Source organism: Petromyzon marinus, chromosome 4, assembly GCF_048934315.1.
Source record: "Petromyzon marinus isolate PM22_M1 ecotype Great Lakes invasive population chromosome 4, UKy_Petmar_22M1.pri1.0, whole genome shotgun sequence".
NCBI classification, from domain to species: Eukaryota; Metazoa; Chordata; class Hyperoartia; order Petromyzontiformes; family Petromyzontidae; genus Petromyzon; species Petromyzon marinus.
The window spans coordinates 19,881,780-19,902,969 of record NC_133670.1 but is presented as its reverse complement, the minus strand read 5'-3'; the positions used below and the strand labels follow the sequence as shown (position 1 = coordinate 19,902,969).

Sequence of the window (21,190 nt, the reverse complement as noted above, 5' to 3'; positions counted from 1 at the left end):
CCGCTCCACGCATAATTTATTTGAGCTGTGTATGCGTCACAATGCTGTTGCATTGATTTTTGGGGGGGGGGTGGTAATGGGGTGGGAATGGTGGGGGGGAATCCACATTGGATTCCTGTGTGAAATTCCGGGATGAAGTCGTTGGCACGGCACCTCGGCATGAGGGGGGGGGGGGGTTGGGGAGGCGGTTGTTGACACCCCGACTGAATTATATTCCGATAGCTATAGCTTTCTGTTGTAACGTGTGCGACCTGTGACCCAGTTTCACTTTTTATTTTATTTCCAACCAAGGAATTGAAAAAAATATTTGGGTTGCCGTGCCCGTGTTCATTTACGAGAAGAAAAAACAAAAAACAAAACAAAAAACTCTCGCTTCATCTCGGGAAGTCCGCGAGCGTTAAATCCCATCGGAGTAAACGCGTTGCGAGGCCCGTCACACGTTTCACCGGCGGGGACGTCCGCTGGGCACGCCTCCCCCCCACTCTCCACGCCGCGAGTTCCGACGCTCTTTGTCACCTCGAGACAAAGTGTGCAGTGCACAGCTGTGATGTCAACTCACCAAAATAGCCACGTGGTGGCCGGGGAAACCAGCCACGTGGTGGCCGGTGAAACTGCCCGAGGCACTTTTTACTTCCGCCCCCCTCCCCGCCCTTCCCTCGCTTTCCGCAGCTGTTAATCTTCCGCGACTGCACTGTGCTATATTTTACACAAGTGTGGCTGTTGTGAAAAACGCCAAAGCAGGCCTTGAATACGCGCAGCCCCCGACGCTGGATATATACATGTGTACGTGGCTCTCGAGCAGGTGCTTTAACCTTCGCGTGTTTACCCGAGGGTGCAGCCGGGGGCAACGCTTGGCTGCTTCCTGTTTTGAGCATTTCCTTTTCACGTGGAATGAAAGCGGAGTACGCGGAGAAAACCCACAACGCACAGGTTTGACACTCCACGCAGATAGGTTCAGCTACCCGTCTGCTACACAGCTTCTGACCAGGGAACCCCTTTGCCCCTTCAGGTCGGAGTCGCACGCACACATAACCATCTCGGCGCAATCCGTCAGACCTGCCTGGTGTAGGCCACCCCGCCCAAGAAACAGGCCGCCACGGTGCCGTTGCTCTCCAAGGCCCCAGGTGGGATGTGCATGTTCCTGCGGCATGGAATGGACCAGACCCAGCAGGGGTAGCTATCTGAACTGAAAAGTAAAAAACTCAACTATTTATTTGTATTTACCAGGTAATGCCCACTGAGCTTGAAAAGCTCTTTTTTTCAGAAGCGACCTGGCTGTCACAATTTATAGCTCGCCGAAGTGGCTTATCACCATGTGGAAATTAACAGCGGCCAAATATTCGAAACGCGCGTTGATTCTAAATGTGGGGAGAAAAACCAGAGGGGCTGGAGAAAAATCCACGCGGCCGAGGAGAAACTCCAAATATACGGTGACACGCGTTCTGCCCGAGTCCACTTTGCTTTTCTCCACTGCCGATGATGTCGATCGTTCCGAGTCAATGTGAGGAGGAGTCGTCGTCCTCCTCGTCACGCGTTGTGCGATCACACGACCGCGAACCGCTCTCGCGTGACCGATAAAAACAACAATATATAAAACGAAACTAATTTTTTTACCATGTAAAGCGCACTGAGATACGTAGCTTTCATTCGCAAGCGACCTGGCGGTTACAAATGACAGCTCAAATGAAGTGGATTATTGTCAAGTGGAAATGTTTCGCAGCAGCAGCAGCAGCTACATCACACTCTCCATGCACGTCGATCCTGAATGTGGAGGGAAAAGCCGGAGGACCCGGAGACAAATCCACGCGACCACGGGGAGCCAAAGGAAACACGCAAAACTCCACACAGACAGCAGGCGTCAGGGTCGGGGTCGGGATCGAACCCACGACCTCCTGCATACAAGGCGAGGGTGTTAACATCTCACCACTGCGGCGCCACCGCGTATCGAGCATGCAGGCGGTGTGTAACCACACCACGAATCGCAGGCCAGGTACTACGAAGGGGAAATTGGACAGGGTGGGTGCCCCATTAATCCCTGACACCGGGGCCCATGCCAGTTACACGATGCCACTGGACCTGCCTTGTCTCCGTGTCACGTTGGGTGATGCTACACCAAGGCTCGGCCGAATAACATTTTCAATGCAGCTCACGAAGACGTTTTTCTTTGCACTTGCATCGTCATTAAAAAAATATTGCAGCTTTAAAGAGTAATTCCCACACGCAGCTGTATTTACAAAAAGATCCCCTCCCCGAGTATTTGAGTTCAAAGATTTGTGCGACTCGGTCATGTGTTTTGTTAAGGACGAAGGTATACTCTGTCAAATGTGAACCAAGGACATGCATGGCGATCAATGCAGTTTCACCGACTCGCCACTCGTTGCAAGACTCACATCTGTCACATGCCTCGGCAGTTTTTTTTGACGCGTTGACATTTCTGAGCCATTTTGGATGAGGCATGCGTCGGAACAAATCGCTTTGGCGTGCTCTCGATCAGCGCTTCCGTCGCTATCAAAAGCACCGCAGCGTGGTGGTGCCCCAGTGAGCGTTGTCGCGCTGTTGGGCAGCCGCCACTGCCTGCGTGCCTGCGTGCGCTTGTGGTGTGCAGTCTCGACAGAGGGTTCCCTTGCAGGGCTTTTAAGAGGCGGAGATGCGTGCCGTGTCCAAAGACGCGGCTGACTCCTTCGCAAGCAGAACGCCTTGCCCAAAACATCGCCCCGTTCGCACACGTGTCTTGTTTTTTGTTTGTTGTCTTGTCATTCATCACGGAGCGTCGTCTCGTAAACACAACGGGGTGGGGGGGGGCTTTTTGCTCACTCTCGGTGGCATCGTGTGATGGTAGCGTCGGTTAAAAAAAAAAGCTTCCACGCGCCCCCCCGAAAGCGGTCTTCAAAACTCGCGTCGTGGATTAAAATCGGCTCGTTGAGTCGCAGACATCAACCCACGAGCGGGGGGGGGGTTGGTGGCGTGTGGCCACTGAACGTTTCTCACGCTCGTGACCGTCGTGTAACGTTCAAGGCTTCCAGGCTCTGTGCGTGCACGCCGGCTCGTTGGTGTGGCTACAGCAGTGAGGACTGCACGGTCCGTGCCGTACGCGTGTATGCGTTTTTAACTTCTTTTGCACCGTACGTAGCCAACCGTGCTACTCGGAGGTGTGGTGGGAGGACGCCAAACTAAACACAAAAATAAATTTTCAAGAAATTAGTTTTCGATCTAGATGATTTAAAAGTGCATAGCTTCAGTGGCTTCCTAATGCTGGAAGGGAGAGCTTTCTAGATGGCCGCAGAAGCGCGTCTGAAAGCGCGCGATGCAGTGGCCGTCTTTGTTCGAGTCCGTCTGCGTGTGCGTCCCGTCTTCACGAGCGTGCGGACCTCTGGCTCGTCGGCGTGTTGTTGGAGCCGTGACCAATCAACCCGGTGGGGGCGATTCATTTTGTGTCACTTCGGAAAAAACAAACTCAAGATGCGTGCCACCGTTGTGCAGAACTTGGCTGTACATTCACTGTATTGATGTGCTTTACGATGTAAGTTATTAAATGTGTTTCTCAACACGTTGAGTCATCTTTTTTTTGTATACATGCCAACAATTTTTTTTTAAAGAATTATATCTGGAGGTGGCTGGATGGTTCGGGTGTCAAGAGTGCTGAGCTGGCACCGTCGAAATCCTGGGTGCAAATCCAGGCAGCTTCATGTGATTTAGAGAAGCGTTTTCAGATAGAGTTAAGTTGATGGCATCTGCCTGGTTCACCAATGACTGCACACACACAAAAAAACCCTCACGCTAAATTTGGCCATGCATTTCATTTGGCTGAATATCTGACGCAGAGAATTAAAAGTATCTATTTGACTGCCATATAGTGTCACTCTTCCTCTGTGTGGCAGGGTGTGGGGGTAAACTGCTGTCCCAACTGCGTTGAAGGGATCTTAGAGGTGGTTCTGTGATATCTTCTTCAATGGGCTGTTCTCTAACACGGGGTGATGCACCTTCTCGGTGAGAGATCTGAATGGACACCGCCTCGTGACATGACATCAGCAGCACAGTCGGGATAAAATTCGGTTAGGCAAAATACATATCGTTTGGACATTCACCTTATTGTGGGAGGTCGCTAGTACTGATCCTATAGAGAGACTGTTCCAGGCCATGGGAAATCGGATTTGACGACACTAGTTCAGGTCCACCAATGGGGATGAGTGCTGCCCATTGCCCATTTGAGCAGGGATAACCTTTGACTCAACAACCCCCCCAGCCGGCGTGGGTATGAGCAGGTTCACGGAGAGGGGTTGTCCCTCTCCGACCGGCTGGTTTCGGATCAAATCTCACGGAGAGGGCCTTGCTCACTGTAAATATCCCAGTTGCATACGCACGTGCCATCATCACGGGGCTCAAGATCGGACGCCTGTCACTTGCTCGCTCGACAACTGACGCGCTTGGAGGGGAGGAGTGGACACGTGGGAGGGGCTGCCAGCTGTTCTGTCACTGGTCGCGTTCAGAAGATCGAGGCTCGGAGCGGTCGGGGCCGAGGGAGCTCTTCAGGATGGAGTTCTTAAAGTTCTCCGTCTTCTTCGCCGTGTGCTTCAGTGAGTTGAAGCTGCTGTCCGTGTGTGTCGTCGTGTGCCTCGCGATGCCATTTCATTGCCCCACCCCCTCCTCTCCCGCCGCTACCTCCTTGCGATTGAGTGAGAGGCAATGGCTGTAACGGAGTGCGGTCTCCGCTGTTTGACCGTGAACTCATCGCGAGTATCCGCGCTGTCACCGCTGGCTGCTTTGCCGGAGTCGGTGGGGGGGGAGGCTTCCAGCGGGATCGCAGCCAAGGGCGGGCAAAGCCAGTCGTGGTTTCGCTGTTACTCCGACCGTGTCGAGATTTGCGACGACTGAAGACCGATTGTTGCGTTCGCACAAAGAGTTCGCGCGCGCGCGCGAGTGATTGACAGCGGCAAGTGCCGGGGAAACGTCGCCCGTGGTTCTATTCTGGACGTTCGCAGCAGCCGGATGTCCCCTGGCTCAGCTTTCCTGGCACAAAAAAACAACACACACACACAAAAGAGACAGGCCGCTCGCAGTGGGCACTTTTCGCACGAGAGTTTACGAATTTTTGTTTCGCAAAAAAACTTTTTCGAGCGATTGTTTTGTTTCTCTCTCGCTACGAGTTCGTTCCGTTTTTGCTTATTTTGCCGCACTCCTTAGTGGGTTTTTTTTGTAGCGATTTGGAGAGGCTTCTTCCGTTTGGATACCGCATTGAAGGATCTCATGATGAGAAGTGATCACCCAACTCGCCCTTCATCGACGATCTGTTGCTTTCATCCGCGTCGCGGAGTCATCGCTCCGCCACGCGTCTGTACAGAAGACGGCCCACCGGGCTTGTCGCGCGTTCGAGAGGCGTTCGTTTCGTTCGGCCGTGCGCCTGTTTCGTTTCCGTCCGCACGAGTGGCCGCAGCTGAAGAGGCCTCTCCCTACGGTGTCTTTGGTATGGCCTCGTGTACCCACTAGCGCGGTCTTATAGGGAGATTCTCGATCAGATCTAAACAATGGGGGTGGGGGGGGGGCGGGGGGCGAGGGCAATACGCAGCAATGTGGCACTGGGAAATCGCAAGTAATCTTAACTCGGGGTGTTCTTCATTGCAAGGCCCGCGGGTCACTGGCGGCTCTCGGTGGCCTTTAGTGCGGCCCCTGACAACACGCAGGCAGTGAAAACATCCACCATCATCAGCGTGCAGTCAAACCCAAGTGGTTTCAAATGTGTGGCGGCCCTCGCACCCCGATGTCTCATCGGCGAAGGTGGCCCCACTCTGCAAATGAGTGAGTCAAGCTCCTCGGCCTTCTTCAGACCCATAGATCCTGCCACGCGATGGCCCGATGTTCTCCAAGCACCGAGTGCTCATCTTCGGAAAGGAAAACAAAAAGTCCCCTCCTAGGCGTCGTGAGTTCACGGTGGAGGCGAGGTCGCCCTGCGTGAATGCGTGCGGCTGTGCCGAAGGGGGACCGGTGGCGCAGTGGGTTATCGCACTGCGTGTATGTGCGTACTATGTTGAACAGCTTTCGCATGTATGTGCGTACTATGTTGAACAGCTTTCACATGTATGTGCGTACTATGTTGAACAGCTTTCGCATGTATGTACGTACTATGTTGAACAGCTTTCGCACCGCACGTAGCCAACCGTGCTCATCAATAAACGCTGCGCGACGAAACCCGGCGACCCGAATTAAATTCCCGTTCATGGTCAATACCAGTGACAATTTTCTGAACCGGTCCTGGGCCTCCCCTACGTCGACTCAGACTCAAATGAGTACCCGGTGTGATGTGTAAGACATCACCACCGGGGAGACAAAGGCGGCCGGGCGTGGTGCTGGCCAACCACCGCCTCATGTGCCGTACCGGCCGTGATAGGTGCTCGCTAACAGCATTCGCCCCGACAGTCTGTTGGAGGTTTCACGCGTCGGGGATCATTGTCTTGTGCCGAAAGGAGCGGCAGCGTCGTCCACGGTGCCCGTCGCGGAACTCGGTGAAGTCGCCAACTGGGTGAACGAGACGCGGCTGCTGCAGGATCTCTTCCGTAACTACAACAAAGTCATTCGCCCCGTCAAGAACTACAAGGACCAGGTGCACGTCGTGGTGGGCATGCAGCTCATCCAGCTCATCAACGTGGTGGGTTTCACGGAGTCCGTGTGTATGCATCGGGGAGCGGTGGTGCAGCGGTTAGCGCTACACTGCGCTACGAACCCGGCGTGCCCGGGTTCGATTCCCGCTCGCGTCCACCACCGGTGTTCGAGTATCTGAACAGGTCCTGGACCTCGCCTCAAAATGAGTATCTGGTGCGGTGTGTAAACATCGCCACCGGGGAGCCAAAGACGGCCGGGCGTGGTGCTGGCCACCCAGAACCCCGTGGTGCTCGCTAACAGCACTTTCCGCAACAGTCTGTTGCACTTCTTTTGCACCGTACCTAGCCAACCGTGCTAATCGGAGGTGAGGGGGGGGTGGAGAACAACAGCCTAAACACTAAAAGCAGTTCTAAAGAAACGAGTTTTAAATCTAGATTTCAAAGTGCATAGCTTTAGTGACTTCCTAATATGGTAAGGAAGGGCTTTGCAGACGGCCGCAGAAGCGTGTCTGAAAGCGCGTGATGCGGTGGCCGTCTTTGTTCGACGGTTTAGCCAAACCTTCGATGGTTAGCCGTGGGCGTTGCTGAATCACGCACTGGTGCTGTCGTGTATTTGGTTGCTGTTTATTGAGAGATTTTGTTGTTGTTGTTGTGCTTCGCAGGATGAGGTGAACCAGATTGTGGAGACCAACCTCAGGCTCAAGCAGGTAACCGGCTCGTGAAGTATTTGGAGTTGGCCAACCACTCCCAAATATAGGACCACAGAGCTTGGGCAGTGGTTGTCGGTAGTGCCGGTACTGGATGCCGTCCTGCTTGTCTACGATTTTCCGAGCATCAGCGCGAAATACTGCGCGCGTTTCAAAATTTTACACCGTTTTGAAATGCAAATTAAGAGTAATCGTTGTACGTCCGCCCCCCTCCCCCCCCCCCAAATTGCGATTAGCACAGTTCTCTATGTACGATTGTGAAAGAAGTTCAACATACATATGATAACATTATTATTCTACATAATGAAGGTTTTTGGGTTAGATCGCGCGAGTATTAATTTGTCGTAACCCTCCACAAGCCGACACATTCTAACTTGCTCCCCTTGATTCTACCATTGCAACTCTGTGTACATGTCAAAGGTAGTCGGGTTTTTTTTGGTTACAGAGCTGGCAAAAGTTACCCTTTGTGTGAAGTCACTCACGTGTCTTTCACATACAGGTTTCCCTCGATCTATGCGGGTTCAGTTTGTGCGATTTCGCGAATATGCGGATAACTTATTTCTACAAAAAAAAAATCGATGTTATGCGGTTTGAATTCAGTAAGACTCGGCTATGCGCTCGGACGTGGGACAACACTGGAACTCGCTGACCCACCCCTACATGACATCTGTGAAAAATAGCTTCATAGCTCATCCAATTCTCCCAGGATGATTCTCATTCTGACATTTGTGCGCACTGTGTGCGCCACTCGGCAGGCAGCTTTATCGTGCGGTGCATTGTGGGTTGGGTATGTACGTATGTTGAACGTCTTTCGCACCGTCCTTAGCCAACCGCGCTGATCGGAGGTGCGGGGGAAGGACGACAAACTGAACACAACAAGCAGTTGTAAATAAATGAGCTTTCAATCTAGATTGGGTGACTGTACGTGCCGTCCACGCTACGCGAATTTTCCTTTTTGCGCGCCCCTTTGTATATATATTTTTTGGAACGCATCTACCGCACAAAGCGTGCCGGGCCAAAGATGTTCGGGCGTCATCGCACCGCCGCTGTTCTCTGCTCGGCGTGTCGCAGCAATGGACGGATTACAACCTGCAGTGGAAACCGGAGGACTACGGCGGCATCAAGCAGGTCCGCGTGCCTTCGCTGGACATCTGGCTCCCAGACCTGGTGCTGTACAATAAGTGAGGGCTGATGCGCACGCGCGCACACACACGCCGCGCCGTTGACGCACCGCCCGAGCCCTTCACAGTCACGTCACACGTGGTGGTGGTGGCGGTGGCGCACGCCGTGCGGTGCGCGAGGGGTTTTGGTGGGTCGCACAAAATGCTGCGAAACTCTCTCCCCGACCCCCCCCTCCTCCCCATGTAGGCGTCGCGGTCACCACACCCTGGCTTGCCAGGAGAAGGTGGTACAGCATTCCCCTCGTTATTCGCGAGGGAAACGTTCTGGAAATGTTCATGAATAGAACATTTCTGGGACAATGAGATCATGATATTGGCCAACGAAAACCAATCCTTTTGATGAATCACCTTAACTAAATATGTAAATAAGCTATTTAAATGCATGCAAATTATATCAAATATTATCTCGGATCACATTCTCTCTCATCGCTTTATCTCATCACTTTCTTTCTCTCTCTCTCTCTTTCCGGGCACTCCAGTTTGCTACCATTATCATTAATTGCACGAGAACATCATAATATATAGAGAACCTCAGAGCTTGGGCAATCGTTGGGGCCGGCTCGCCACCTGACTACCTTTCCCACCCCCCTTTCTGATCGCGGTATAATACTCAACATTATAATATACTCAACATTTTTCCGAACATAGATGGACTCGTCCATCTGAACAAACTGTCAAATCTCTCTCCGTGTTCTAACGTTAAAAATAACCGCCACTTTTTTCAAATTTTCTTTGATGTGGTTTTCACACCTGATGATGATTGCTTGTGTTGCAGTCGAAACGTCGTGAGAATTGTATTGTTTTATATTTTTATTATTTTATTGTTTCCCTTCTACGTGACTTTACCGAAAGAACCAAGAATATGAATCCCTGCAGTCACGAAAGCTTTAAATCTAAATTTATACCCAACATTATTATAATATACTCAACATTATTATAATATACTCAACATTATTATAATATTCTCAACATTATTATGATACTCAACATTATTATAATATACTCAACATTATTATCATATACTCAACATTATTATAATACACTCAACATTATTATAATATACTCAACATTATTATAATATACTCAACATTATTTTAATATACTCAACATTATTATAATATACTCAACATTATTATCATATACTCAACATTATTATTATAATATACTCAACATTATTATAATATACTCAACATTATTATAATATACTCAACATGACTCAAGGTGACAGGGCAGTGTCGTGCAGAGCCACGAAGGGCAGTGCACAAACGAAGGCGAGCACACCTGGGTGCAGTACCACGTGCATAGTCATTAAACATAAGTTACAGCCCTCTGTCAATCCACTGCTGGATGAAGACCACCGCACGCCGTGTCGCTCATCCGGGTGGTTTGAACATACTTTGCCACTCTGGTCAGTGGGCGTCGGTGAAACAGGGGGGGCTGAGGACCGCTTCATATGTCACTCATCGCTGATGTTAGCTGTGGCCTGGAATTTAACTTGGCAGGTCGCTGTGGTGAGCGCGCAGTGCGTGAAACCGCTGCTCAACCGCTCCGCCTCGCATTGAGACAACAGGTCTCCTTCGCCGCAAGGAAGAGCTGGGTTCGCATAGCATCAATGCAGAAAAACAAAAAACAAAGAGAAAATAAATATCAACGGAATTGAGAAGAGGAAGCAAAAACCCCACGCGTCTCAGCAAGATAAATATATAAGTAACAAATAATGACGCCGTCATAGAATTTCCAAAATCCCTGAGTCCCTGTTGACACAAGACTTGAATTTCGTGCAGCTCGAGGCGACACGAGTCCAGTTCATCGCTTGCACGTTTATTAGCCGCACTAATTGGCACCTTAAGGGCAATATTCTCAAGCTGGGAAAACACTCTTTCTTATTGTGTCGCCGCTTAGTCACTTCTGTCAAGGGCCTCTCTTATGCTCGGTCAACAACAGGCACATTTTAACACGTCGGCTTTCGCGACCAATATTATTCATAATAGGGGCCGTCCATAAATGACGTTACGCACCTGGGGGGGATGGGGGGGGGATCAGACATTTGTGACGATGCGTGACGAGGGGGAGGGGGGTTTAAGAAATGTGACGTCACAGACTGCAGTCTCGTCCCTTCACCTGATGAAGGCCGCTTGTGTTGTGGCCGAAACGTCGTGAGAATTTTATTGTGTTATTTTATTTTATCAATTTATTATTTTATTCTCATTCTACGTGACTTTACCGAAAGAACCAAAGAAGATGAATCCTTGCAGTCACGAAAACTTTAAATCGAAATAAAATGCGCAATTTTAAATAAATATAGACAACACGTTCTACTTAATTAAATAGACTTTTTAATACATGTTTTCTCCTACAACATCGGAGTGCAGCGCCACATTAAATACGCACTACAATGACAATAGTTTAAAGCGATTTGAAGCATGTTTTATATATATTTTGGGGGGGGGGGCGGGCAGAGCTTTGTGACGTCATATTTGAGGGGCGGTCTGATTTTTTCTGACGCCGTGTGACGAAGGGGGGGGGAGTCAAAATCGTCCAAAATCGCGTGACGTCATTTATGGACGGCCCCATAGACGTTTTTTGGGGTTCGATCGCGTAAACATAAATGCGTCGTTAACCCCGCCACCCCACGCGACACAGCCAATGAGTAAGGTTTGTCACGTAAACAGAACATGCCTTACGAGTCCAGCTCACCGGCGTGTTGGAGGGTAAGCACACAACATTTATAACTTACACAAGACTTGCACGTTGTCTCTGAAGCTTCCACACTTGCTGGGATGCTCTCGATGGCCAGGAGATGGTAGTACAGCAAGCCCCTTTGAGTTGTGATCCCCTTATCCATGGTGGTCCAAATGTCTCGTGTCTCCCATTTCATTCTCTAAAACGTATTTTTTTTTTTAGTATACTAATGGGTGTATAATGTAAGCAATATATATTTTTAAAAATCATGCTAGGGATCAGTTAATTCGGGGGGGGGGGGGGGTCACAAGACCTCTGAACCACCTTGCACTGTGGGATTTCAATCTTGATTTGAAGTTTTCGTGACTGCAGGGATCCATACTCTTTGGTTCTTGCGGTAAAGTCACCGTAGTAGGTAGAAAATAATTATAACCTCTTACCACGGCAACTCTCTCGCTCCCGCTTCAGCAAAAAAAATATTGCTGTGATTTTCCCACAGCAATAATTGCTTGTGCTCCAATCGAAACGTCGTGATTTAATGTATTTTATTTTATACCTACGTGACTTTACCGAAAGAACCGAAGAGTACTTATGGGATTTCTCTGCGTTCTCTGCCGGCTTCCTTACACGTGCAGAGCACTCGCTCGAAACGAATTGAGCCGTCAACCCAAACATCCCTTCAGAAAAAAATATTATGACCCTTTGAGCATATGCTGGGGAGTTAAATTACATTACTGTCATGATTATTGTCAAAGTGTATGTCTAGGGTGTAAAGCAATAACACACAACTAGAACATATTAATAATGTTATAACTGCGTTTTGTGTTTAGTTTGATGTCCTTCCCCCAGCACATCCGATTCGCACGGTTGGCTACGTACGGTGCGAAAGAAGTTCAGAATACATACTGTACATACATAATGCCATCTTCATGTTTAAATAGCTTATAGGGAGTATGGTGGATTAACTTTGATGAGAAATTGTACTGATTGCCTTGTCAAAAATGCTTCATGTTTACCTTGGACCTGGTCCAGGCTCCTCCATGTTCACGGTGAACCTCCGGTTGTCACCTGTCCCCCCCTCCCGGGTTTGACCAGGGGAGTCCGGGAATGATCACGTGGTTTTAGGTGGCCGGAATTGATTTGTACCTCCTAAGATTTTTATCAGAGTGCACTGCGGTTTTCGTAGACCTAGGATGACTTAAGAAAACGAGTCGAGGTTTAATCTGCCCATGGGAGCACTCAGCCGTACAGCTGTTGGGCTGCGGCATGTGGCTTGTAAATTGAACGTTTAGTTTATCTCACGAGGCGCTGTGAAACATGACATTTTGCACGCGCACATCTCTGCATGTTGCTAAATCGAATTGCCTTGCTTGCCGTAGAGTTGAACAAAACCGACGACAAGGACTACTTTGAGTGGTGCGCCACCATGCGAGCCCTGGCGTTATTTGTACAGGACATGAATGCCTCCTGACTGGAGCTGCTGTGTCACCATCGTCAGTACGTGTGTGGGTTGCGAGCGAATGATGATGAGTCTAGGGCTACAGTTTGGCCCGGGCCTGACTGTGTTAGTGTCCTTACGTGTCTGAGCCATAACCCACAGCTTCCATGCAACATACATTCCATGCATATTGTGTGGGGTTACTATGTGGGGATTGTGATCTCACTTATATTCGTGTGTGTGTCTGATTGTGATGTCCCAATTGTGACGGGGTCAGGGGCCTTAACACTTATCGTATGGCTGGATAAAAAATAAAGTCATGTATTATTACGAGTAGACAACTTGCTCTGCAACAGAAAAATAAGAGCCGTCGTTTTCACTCTTCTCACAATCTCAGAGAACTAAAAGTAATCTGCTTTATTTTAATGCAAGAATTGCCAACAATAGGTATTGTGAGGTTTCTTTTTATGCTGTCAAGGATTTAAAGAATATTCCACCGAAATAATTGCATTAATAGGAGCACAAACGTTAGAGCAATATTTAATGAACCGTGACAGTTCTGTGCATTCGTTACTCCCACCTCTGTAGTGTCTCTATCTAATTACGTCTTCTGAACTTTCTTCCGCTGTTTCAATGTGATGTTACACGGAATATCCCGTTTTGGCCAGTTACCCAGCTAGTTTCTGTGGCAACGGCCCGCAACAGCCACCGACAACATAGTTATTCATAATACAGGTTTTTTGGGGGGGGTTAGATTGTGTAAATGTGTCGTTAAACCTGCCACCACATCCAGTTAGTAAGGTTTGTCACGTAAACAGAATATGCCAATTCGTTACTAGTACACATTTATATATTTACGCGATCTAACCCAAAAAACCTGTACTCTGGATGATATTGGTCGCAAAAGCCTACGTCTTGAATTAACAGAGTTATTGTTGGGGGGTTGGAGCAGAACCCAGCCAGCAGCCAGCCAGGAATCGTGAGGCATACATTTTAATAGTACAGCAGAACCCCTCTTAATGACAACCCCTGTTAACGACTAATCGCTTAACGACGGCCTCCAGAGAGCCCAATATGTTCACTTAACGACCACTCCCCTGTTAACGATGGGCTTACGACGAGCACGCGACCATCAATTTAGGCCAATCGGCGAGCTCCAAAGTGGTCTGACCAGGCCTCGGCCAATCAGCGGCTTCCATTCATGAGCGTCGGGGCATTGTTTACATTCGGTGTCTGCTGCGCTTTGAAGTGGAAACATCTCCTTTGAATTCTTGGTGTACCGTATTTTCTATACTCGCTTTAAAGACTGGTTTCGTGGAACCAATTACCGTCGTTAAGAGGGGATCTACTTTACTGTAGTGTACATTATCACAGCCACATTAGGTTGTGTTGATGTCGCTGACGTTCAACATCGGTGTGTGTGTGTCTGATTAATTGCGTTGATGTCACGGGTGTGATTTTTGCGATTGTCCGCAGTGCGGATGGCGACTTTGCCGTTGTGCACATGACCAAGTTGCTCGTGCAGCACACGGGCAAGGTCGTTTGGATGCCGCCGGTCATCTTCAAGAGCTACTGCGAGATCATCGTCTCCCACTTCCCGTTCGACGAGCAGAACTGCAGCATGAAGCTCGGCACCTGGACTTACGACGGCAGCAAGGTCACCATCAAGCAGGTGTGTGTGCAGCCTGTAGATCGTCGTCGTCGTCATCATCTCCACGAGGGCACAACGATCGAAAAAACAGGGACGGATGGCAACGTGCTCCGGGTGTCGACGCTGATCCTTCGCGCGGTTCACACGGATGCGTGGCGAGTGCTTTGAGCGAGCGATGAATGGTTGGAACCATTGATCTCTTTGTGCGCGGTGGTCACCCATCACGACGGGTTGCCAGTGGGCTTGCGGGGGCTAACATGGTGGGCAGTAGAGGACAATGCAGCGAAATGCATTGTTGTACTGCACGTCTGTGCTCACGTGTCTTAAGCCCCCCCCCCACCCCCCGTATTCACTAACCCACGACTCATGACGAGGCCCTCATCCAGTCGTAGAGTGATTTAAATGACGGTACGTGTACAGTATGAGCAAGACACGTGCCCACCACGCTGGAGCGAGGTGGGCACAGGCGGTTCCACCGCAATGGGCCCCGTGCCGTGCACGAGCGCTGCCCTGCAAGGCACCCAGGGCTTGACTTCGAGCCAAGTCTGTCCGGGTCAGCAACCTGGAAAGTATTTCTGCACCCGGCACACCACGTGCAGTATACTCTACCTCTCACCACGGCTGTGTCGACTATTCACGCGCCTGCAGCCAGTCTACTTGTGACCCAGAAGATTATTTGGTGATAAGTGTAAGTCCCGGATTGTATCTGGTGTACCGAGACCTGTTCTCCCCCGCCCGCCGAAACCTCTGCCCAGGAGAGCGTCCACCAGGACATGAGCAACTTCATGGAGAACGGAGAGTGGGTGATGAAGGAATACCGCGGCTGGACCCACTGGGTGAACTACACCTGCTGCCCGGGGAAGCCCTACCTCGATATCACGTACCACTTTGTGATGCAGCGGCTGCCCCTTTACTTCATTGTCAACGTCATCATCCCCTGCCTGCTCTTCTCCTTCCTCACCGGACTCGTGTTCTACCTGCCCACGGACTCAGGTCTGCAGCGTTAGCACCACCAGACACATCATGATCCCGCTGGGATGATGATGATGATGATCCTGGATTTGGTGGTAATGTATTGATGATTCTGGTGGATGTGGTCTTTATGTATTATTGAAGATAGTGGTGGTGGTGGTGGTGATGTTTTTGGTTGTGTTGGTGATTTATTGATGGTCGTAGTGTTGATAGTGATGATTACGACGGTCATTCGTCGGTGGCGATGTAATGCCGACGATGATGATGGTGATGATGGTGATCGTGATGGTGCGTGGTTGTTGTGGTGATGTATTCTTCATGATGATGATAAGGGTGGTTTCCGTGGTTTCCGTGGTGTTGCAGTGGTGATATATTGATCATTCATGATGACGATGGTAGTAGTGGTAGTGGTGGTGGTTTGTAGTGGTGATACACTGTTAACATTGATCATGATGACGATGGTAGTAGTGGTGGTGGTGGTTTGTAGTGGTGATACACCGTTAACATTGATCAAGATGACGATGATAGTAGTGGTGGTGGTGGTGGTTTGTAGTGGTGATATACTGTTAACATTGATCATGATGACGATGGTAGTAGTGGTGGTGATGGTGGTGGTTTGTAGTGGTGATACACTGTTAACATTGATCATGATGACGATGGTAGTTGTAGTGGTGACGGTTGGTGGTGGTGATACACCGTTAACATTGATCATGATGACGATGGTAGTAGTGGTGGTGGTGGTTGGTCGTGGTGATACACTGTTAATATTGATCATGATGACGATGGTAGTAATAATGGTGGGGGTTGCGGTTGGTCGTGGTGATACACTGTTAACATTGATCATGATGACGATGGTAGTAGTAGTGGTTGCGGTTGGTCGTGGTGATACACTGTTAATATTGATCATGACGACGATGGTAGTAGTGGTTGCTGTTGGTCGTGGTGATACACTGTTAACATTGATCATGATGACGATGGTAGAAGTAGTAGTGGTTGCGGTTGGTCGTGGTGATACACTGTTAACATTGATCATGACGACGATGGTAGTAGTAGTGGTTACGGTTGGTGGTGGTGATACACTGTTAACATTTATCATGATGGCAATGGTAGTAGTGGTGGTGGTTGCGGTTGGTCGTGGTGATACACTGTTAACATTGATCATGATGACGATGGTAGTAGTAGTGGTTACGGTTGGTGGTGGTGATACACTCTTCACATTTATCATGATGGCGATGGTAGTAGTGGTGGTGGTGGTTGCGGTTGGTCGTGGTGATACACCGTTAACATTGATGATGATGACGATGGTAGTGGTGGTGGTTGCGGTTGGTGGTGGTGATACACCGTTAACATTGATCATGATGACGATGGTAGTAGTAGTGGTGGTTATGGTTGGTGGTGGTGATACACCGTTAATATTGATCATGATGAAGATGGTAGTAGTGGTGGTTACGGTTGATGGTGGTGATACACTGTTAATATTGATCATGATGACGATGGTAGTAGTAGTGGTGGTTACGGTTGGTGGTGGTGATACACTGTTAACATTGATCATGATGACGATGTGCAGGTGAAAAGATGACGCTGAGCATCTCGGTGTTGCTGTCCCTCACCGTGTTCCTGCTCGTCATTGTGGAGCTCATCCCGTCCACGTCCACGGACGTGCCCCTCATCGGGAAGTACATGCTCTTCACCATGATCTTCGTCATCATGGCCATCATCATCACCGTCGCGGTCATCAACATCCACCACCGCTCGCCGAGCACCCACACCATGCAGCCCTGGGTCCGCAAGGTGAGCCCATCACGCTTGGTTAGTCATCTTCATCGTCATCCATGGTCTTTCCACTGCTGGATGAAGGCATCATCGTTCCATAGTTTACCGCTACTGGATGAAGGCATCATCATCATCTTTCACTGCGAAGTATGTACTGCGCATTGAACTTCATTCGCATCATACGTAGCCAACCGTGCTAATCGGAGTTGAGGTGAAAGCATAATCATCATCATCGTGAGCCATGATCTATACACGGCAAAATTGAAGGGTCGCCCGCACCATCATCATCCTTCATAGTCCCGTGATGCCACATCGAGAAGCTCATCGTGCACATGAACTGAGCCCGGTGCTCCATCTCCGTGGTCGTCGTCGTCCTCCTTCACATCAGCCAACCTCCTTTCGAGTCGTGGATGTTCCCTGCCCAAGCCCACTCATGTTTCTCAACAACCAACACACGAGTACACCGGTTCTTAACGCGTGTGTGCAGGAGAGTATTGACCTTGCGCTTGACATTGCACGTCGTCTCGGCCAGCGATGATGAATTCATTACCTCATACGATTGATTAGACGATTCAGTTACGTTGTCCTTATGCCTTAGAGCCAACTGCCCCCCCCCTCCCCCCTCCCCCCTCTAAAGTGCTCCAATATGATGGGATCTCGGAAGCGAAGCAGGGTCAACCCTGCTTCATTCGACAAGATTTTGCCTCTGTTATGAGAATTTCGCGGCGCTGTGAACACCCATGGTGGTGGAGTCTGGGCCAGAGGGCGACAGCGCCAGGTTGTTTCCAGCCAATCAGCTCGTTCCTGAGGGCAGACTGATTGGTGGCACGTGATGAGGTTGGCTTTTTAGTGTCCCTATTGGGGCCTCCTTCAAGGAAATGTCAACGCTGAACCATAGAAGGCCTCCGTCGGGTAGTCGTGTAAGTATACAGCAGTAAAGTGTTCCATGGTAGAGAACGATAACAGTAACAACAGCTACAGAGTTGGATGCAGAGCTGCTACGGTACCATTCGTATTGTATAACTACTGACCAATGGCCAAATTAAACTTGACAATAACAAAGACAAAGATCCCCTGTATAGCCTTAACAGGCTGTTGGGGCTAATGCTGTTAGCGATAACCTATTAATGCCGGCACGGCACACGAGGGGGTGGGTGACCGACATCACGCCCGGTCACCTTTGTCTTCCTTTGTCTCCTTAGTGGTGATGTATACACACCACACTAGGTACTTATTTGAGGCTAAGTCGACCTAGGGGAGACCAGGGCCAGTTCAGATAATTGTCGCTGGTGTTGGCCGTGAGCGGGAATCGAACTCAGGTCACCGGGTTCGAAGCGCAGCGCACTAACCGTTACACTACCGCTCCGCACAATGACCACTTTGTCACTCGCCATCGGTCTTCATGACTTCCACTCCTTGTGACGTGGCCTTCCTTCAGTGATGCTCAGACAAACGCCTGCCCATGTTACGGGCGAACTTTCGAAGATCGCACCCACGTGGAGCCGCACGGCGCTCGTCCATGACGCACGGCATTCCGCCCGCACCCTTTTCCCCCGCTCGTTCTGACAGCTCTTCATCGAGACCATCCCCGGCATGATGTTCTTCTCCACCATGAAGCGTCCCTCCAAGGAGCGCCAGGACAAGCGCATCATGGGCGAGGGGCTGGACATCTCTGAGATCTCGGGGAACCAGGAGCCGCCGGGCCAGGTTTACCACTCCGCGATCACGCGCAATGCCGACGTGCGGGCCGCCATCGAGGGCATCAAGTACATTGCGGAGCACATGAAGGGCGACCAGGAGTCGAGCAACGTGAGTGTGTATGGGTGTATGTTGAACTTCTTAAGCACCACACGTAGCCAGCCGCGCTCATCGGAGGTGCAGGGGAAGGACAACAAACAGTTTTAAAGAAATGAGTTTTCAATCGAGATTTAAAAGTGCAAAGCACCGGTGGCTTCCTAACATCGTAAGGAAGAGCGTTCCAGACGGCCACAGGAGCGCATCTGAACGCGAGCGATGCGGTGACCGTCTCTGTTCGACGGCCAGCCAAAAGCCGCTGCTGCGAGGATGACCGGAGTTCGCGTGATGGTCTACGTACCGTGATGAGATTGGCGAGGTATCGTGGTTCGTTTGTGGCCAGTGTGACGAGCGTGACCGTACAGCGACGTCACAGCGCACCGTCCCACGCAGCACCACCAGCCCCGTCCCACGTTGCCAGAGCCCGCTTCTCTAGACACTCTCACTGGGTTGTTGATAGGGCTGGGCACTCTGATTTACTTACGTGATCGATTCCTCTACCGATCATTGGTTCCATTCATCAGTTTGATTATTCAACTAATCAGATACCTCGAACATAGTTGTGGGGGGGGGCGAGAAAAAAAAGTTGCACTTTTGTTCCGGTGCGTGTCTCTGGACGGGAGGTGATACCGTCGGCTTCATCAGCCGCGTCACCCTGGGAGTGGCTTGCAAGGGGTTTCCTGCCACCGGGAGGCAGGGGATGTTTGGGGCACCGCAGTTTTTAAAGGGTTTTGAATAATTGACGACAAAGCTGTCAATTTGATCATTTATCATTAATTAATCAAGGAATTTCCCCAGCTCTGGTTATGAATAGGTGTTTTGATCGGTAAACTTGATGTTGAAAAACTTGTGATGGAATTTTTTGAGAAAATCCCACCATGGGACACTTTCATGTCCTACGTTTTCTATTTAGTAATAATCACAACAATGACCCTTCTTGCATAGCAATAGAGTCCAGACCACCCTTAAAAAAAAGTGGATGGTTGTGAACCAGGGGCCGAGGAGGCTCTAAAAGAGATACGAGTTGTTCAGAGGGTGAGATCATTCACAGCAGCAGCAGCAGACAGTGTGGCAATGTGTGGCTCAATGGGGGTCAATGAAGCTGCAATCAGGAGAGAAATTTCAGCAACGGAGAAGTGAAAGAGACAGATGTCGAGTGAGGAGGAAGGAGATTTGGGATCCAGAGGAAGTTGGTAACAGAGTGATGGGCAAAATGGTGGTAAGAGCGATTACGACGTCAAATGTTTGGCCAAGGGGATTATGTGGGGCATGAGATTAGTTGGGAGAGATCCATAGATTCCAGCAATTATTCAACTCCTTATCTCACTGAATCACAATGGGCACTGAAACACCTGTGATCAGGGCTTAATTTCTCGCCGAATTACTTCTGAGTCACCTTTAGAATGAAGTAGACGCGTGACCAATGGCCACAGCCGTAGCGAGAAGTGTAATGCGGTGCAGTGTGCCGGATGCATAATTACCTGCTGGGCCGTGCCCTGGTCAGACCGGGCTAAAATGAAGCCCTGCGTGTAAACGCCTGACAAGGGCACGCGCCGCGTGTCTTCACGAACAGCGGCGGTCGAAACGCCTTCGCGCCGTCACTCACATTGGCGACCCTCTGCCCCGCGTTTTCCACTTTCCGTGACCCCCCCACCCGCCACAGGCAGCGGAGGAGTGGAAGTTCGTGGCTATGGTCCTGGACCACATCCTGCTGGGCTTCTTCAGCCTGGTGTGCGTCATCGGCACCATCGCCGTGTTTGCGGGACGCCTCATCGAGCTCAACATGAATAAATAGAGCCCCGGCCCTGCAGGGCGCCAGCAGCAGCAGCGGCAGGGGCGGTGGTGGCAGCCAAAAAAATCCGTGTACGCCCCATGCGGCGACGAGTCGGATTGGTTCCGACCGCAGCCGTGGCCAATGTGGACTGTTGACCTGATTTCGAAACAAGAGTCTTGATCTAAATGCACTGGTGTGGTGTGTGTGTGTCGTGGTTGTCGCGCGTCCTCTGGTGAAACACGTGGATTTCCACGGTGTTGGGTGGTTTACTGACCCGTGGCTTGTCGATGTAGATTATTACCCGGGTTGATGCACGATCAGCGTGAAGACCTTCCGAGCGATGAGCTGCTCACTGGGGTCATGTCCTGTAACTGTGCAGGAGACCTCACAGATGTGTAGAAATAGCCCGTGGCTCCTGTACGCTCAGCTGTGCTGTGTGAATGGTGCGTCCGGGCGTTTGGCCATTGTCTCAGGGTCCCACAGTTGTCGTTGAGGATTCACATTATGACCCTAGCATTACCCTGTAATTCACCTCTTTATCACATGGTTAATTTCAAAACCAAAAAAAATGTGTTAATGTGTTTTACCAAAAAAATAAACTGATACTGTAAATGTGCTTACGCAA

At 50.1% G+C, this 21,190-nt stretch overlaps 1 protein-coding gene across 3 annotated transcripts; it reads left to right on the top strand.

Annotated features, from left to right (window-relative positions):
- Positions 1-86: 86 nt before the first annotated feature.
- On the top strand, positions 87-21,190 carry CHRNA1 (cholinergic receptor nicotinic alpha 1 subunit). Of its 3 annotated transcripts, none has more exons than XM_032945665.2 (9): positions 87-1,481; positions 6,524-6,640; positions 7,256-7,300; positions 8,372-8,481; positions 14,078-14,273; positions 15,008-15,245; positions 16,792-17,015; positions 18,567-18,806; positions 20,455-21,190. In XM_032945665.2, the coding sequence occupies exons 1-9, from the start codon at positions 1,314-1,316 to the stop codon at positions 20,584-20,586; spliced, it is 1,470 nt and encodes a 489-aa protein (XP_032801556.1). In that variant the 5' UTR covers positions 87-1,313; the 3' UTR covers positions 20,587-21,190. The 3 variants fall into 3 exon arrangements, with proteins under 3 accessions (XP_032801556.1, XP_032801555.1, XP_032801554.1); XM_032945664.2 differs by lacking the exon at positions 87-1,481 and adding an exon at positions 1,503-4,574 and having other exon boundaries at positions 6,459-6,640; XM_032945663.2 differs by lacking the exon at positions 87-1,481 and adding an exon at positions 4,698-5,461 and having other exon boundaries at positions 6,459-6,640.

Excerpts from the sequence above, each read along its gene's own strand:
- CHRNA1 (XM_032945663.2), top strand. The coding sequence starts at position 5,245 with ATGATGAGAAGTGATCACCCAACTCGCCCTTCATCGACGATCTGTTGC. Across the intron at positions 6,641-7,255 it reads TCATCCAGCTCATCAACGTG|GATGAGGTGAACCAGATTGT; the intron begins GTGGGTTTCACG and ends TGTGCTTCGCAG. Across the intron at positions 15,246-16,791 it reads CTACCTGCCCACGGACTCAG|GTGAAAAGATGACGCTGAGC; the intron begins GTCTGCAGCGTT and ends GACGATGTGCAG.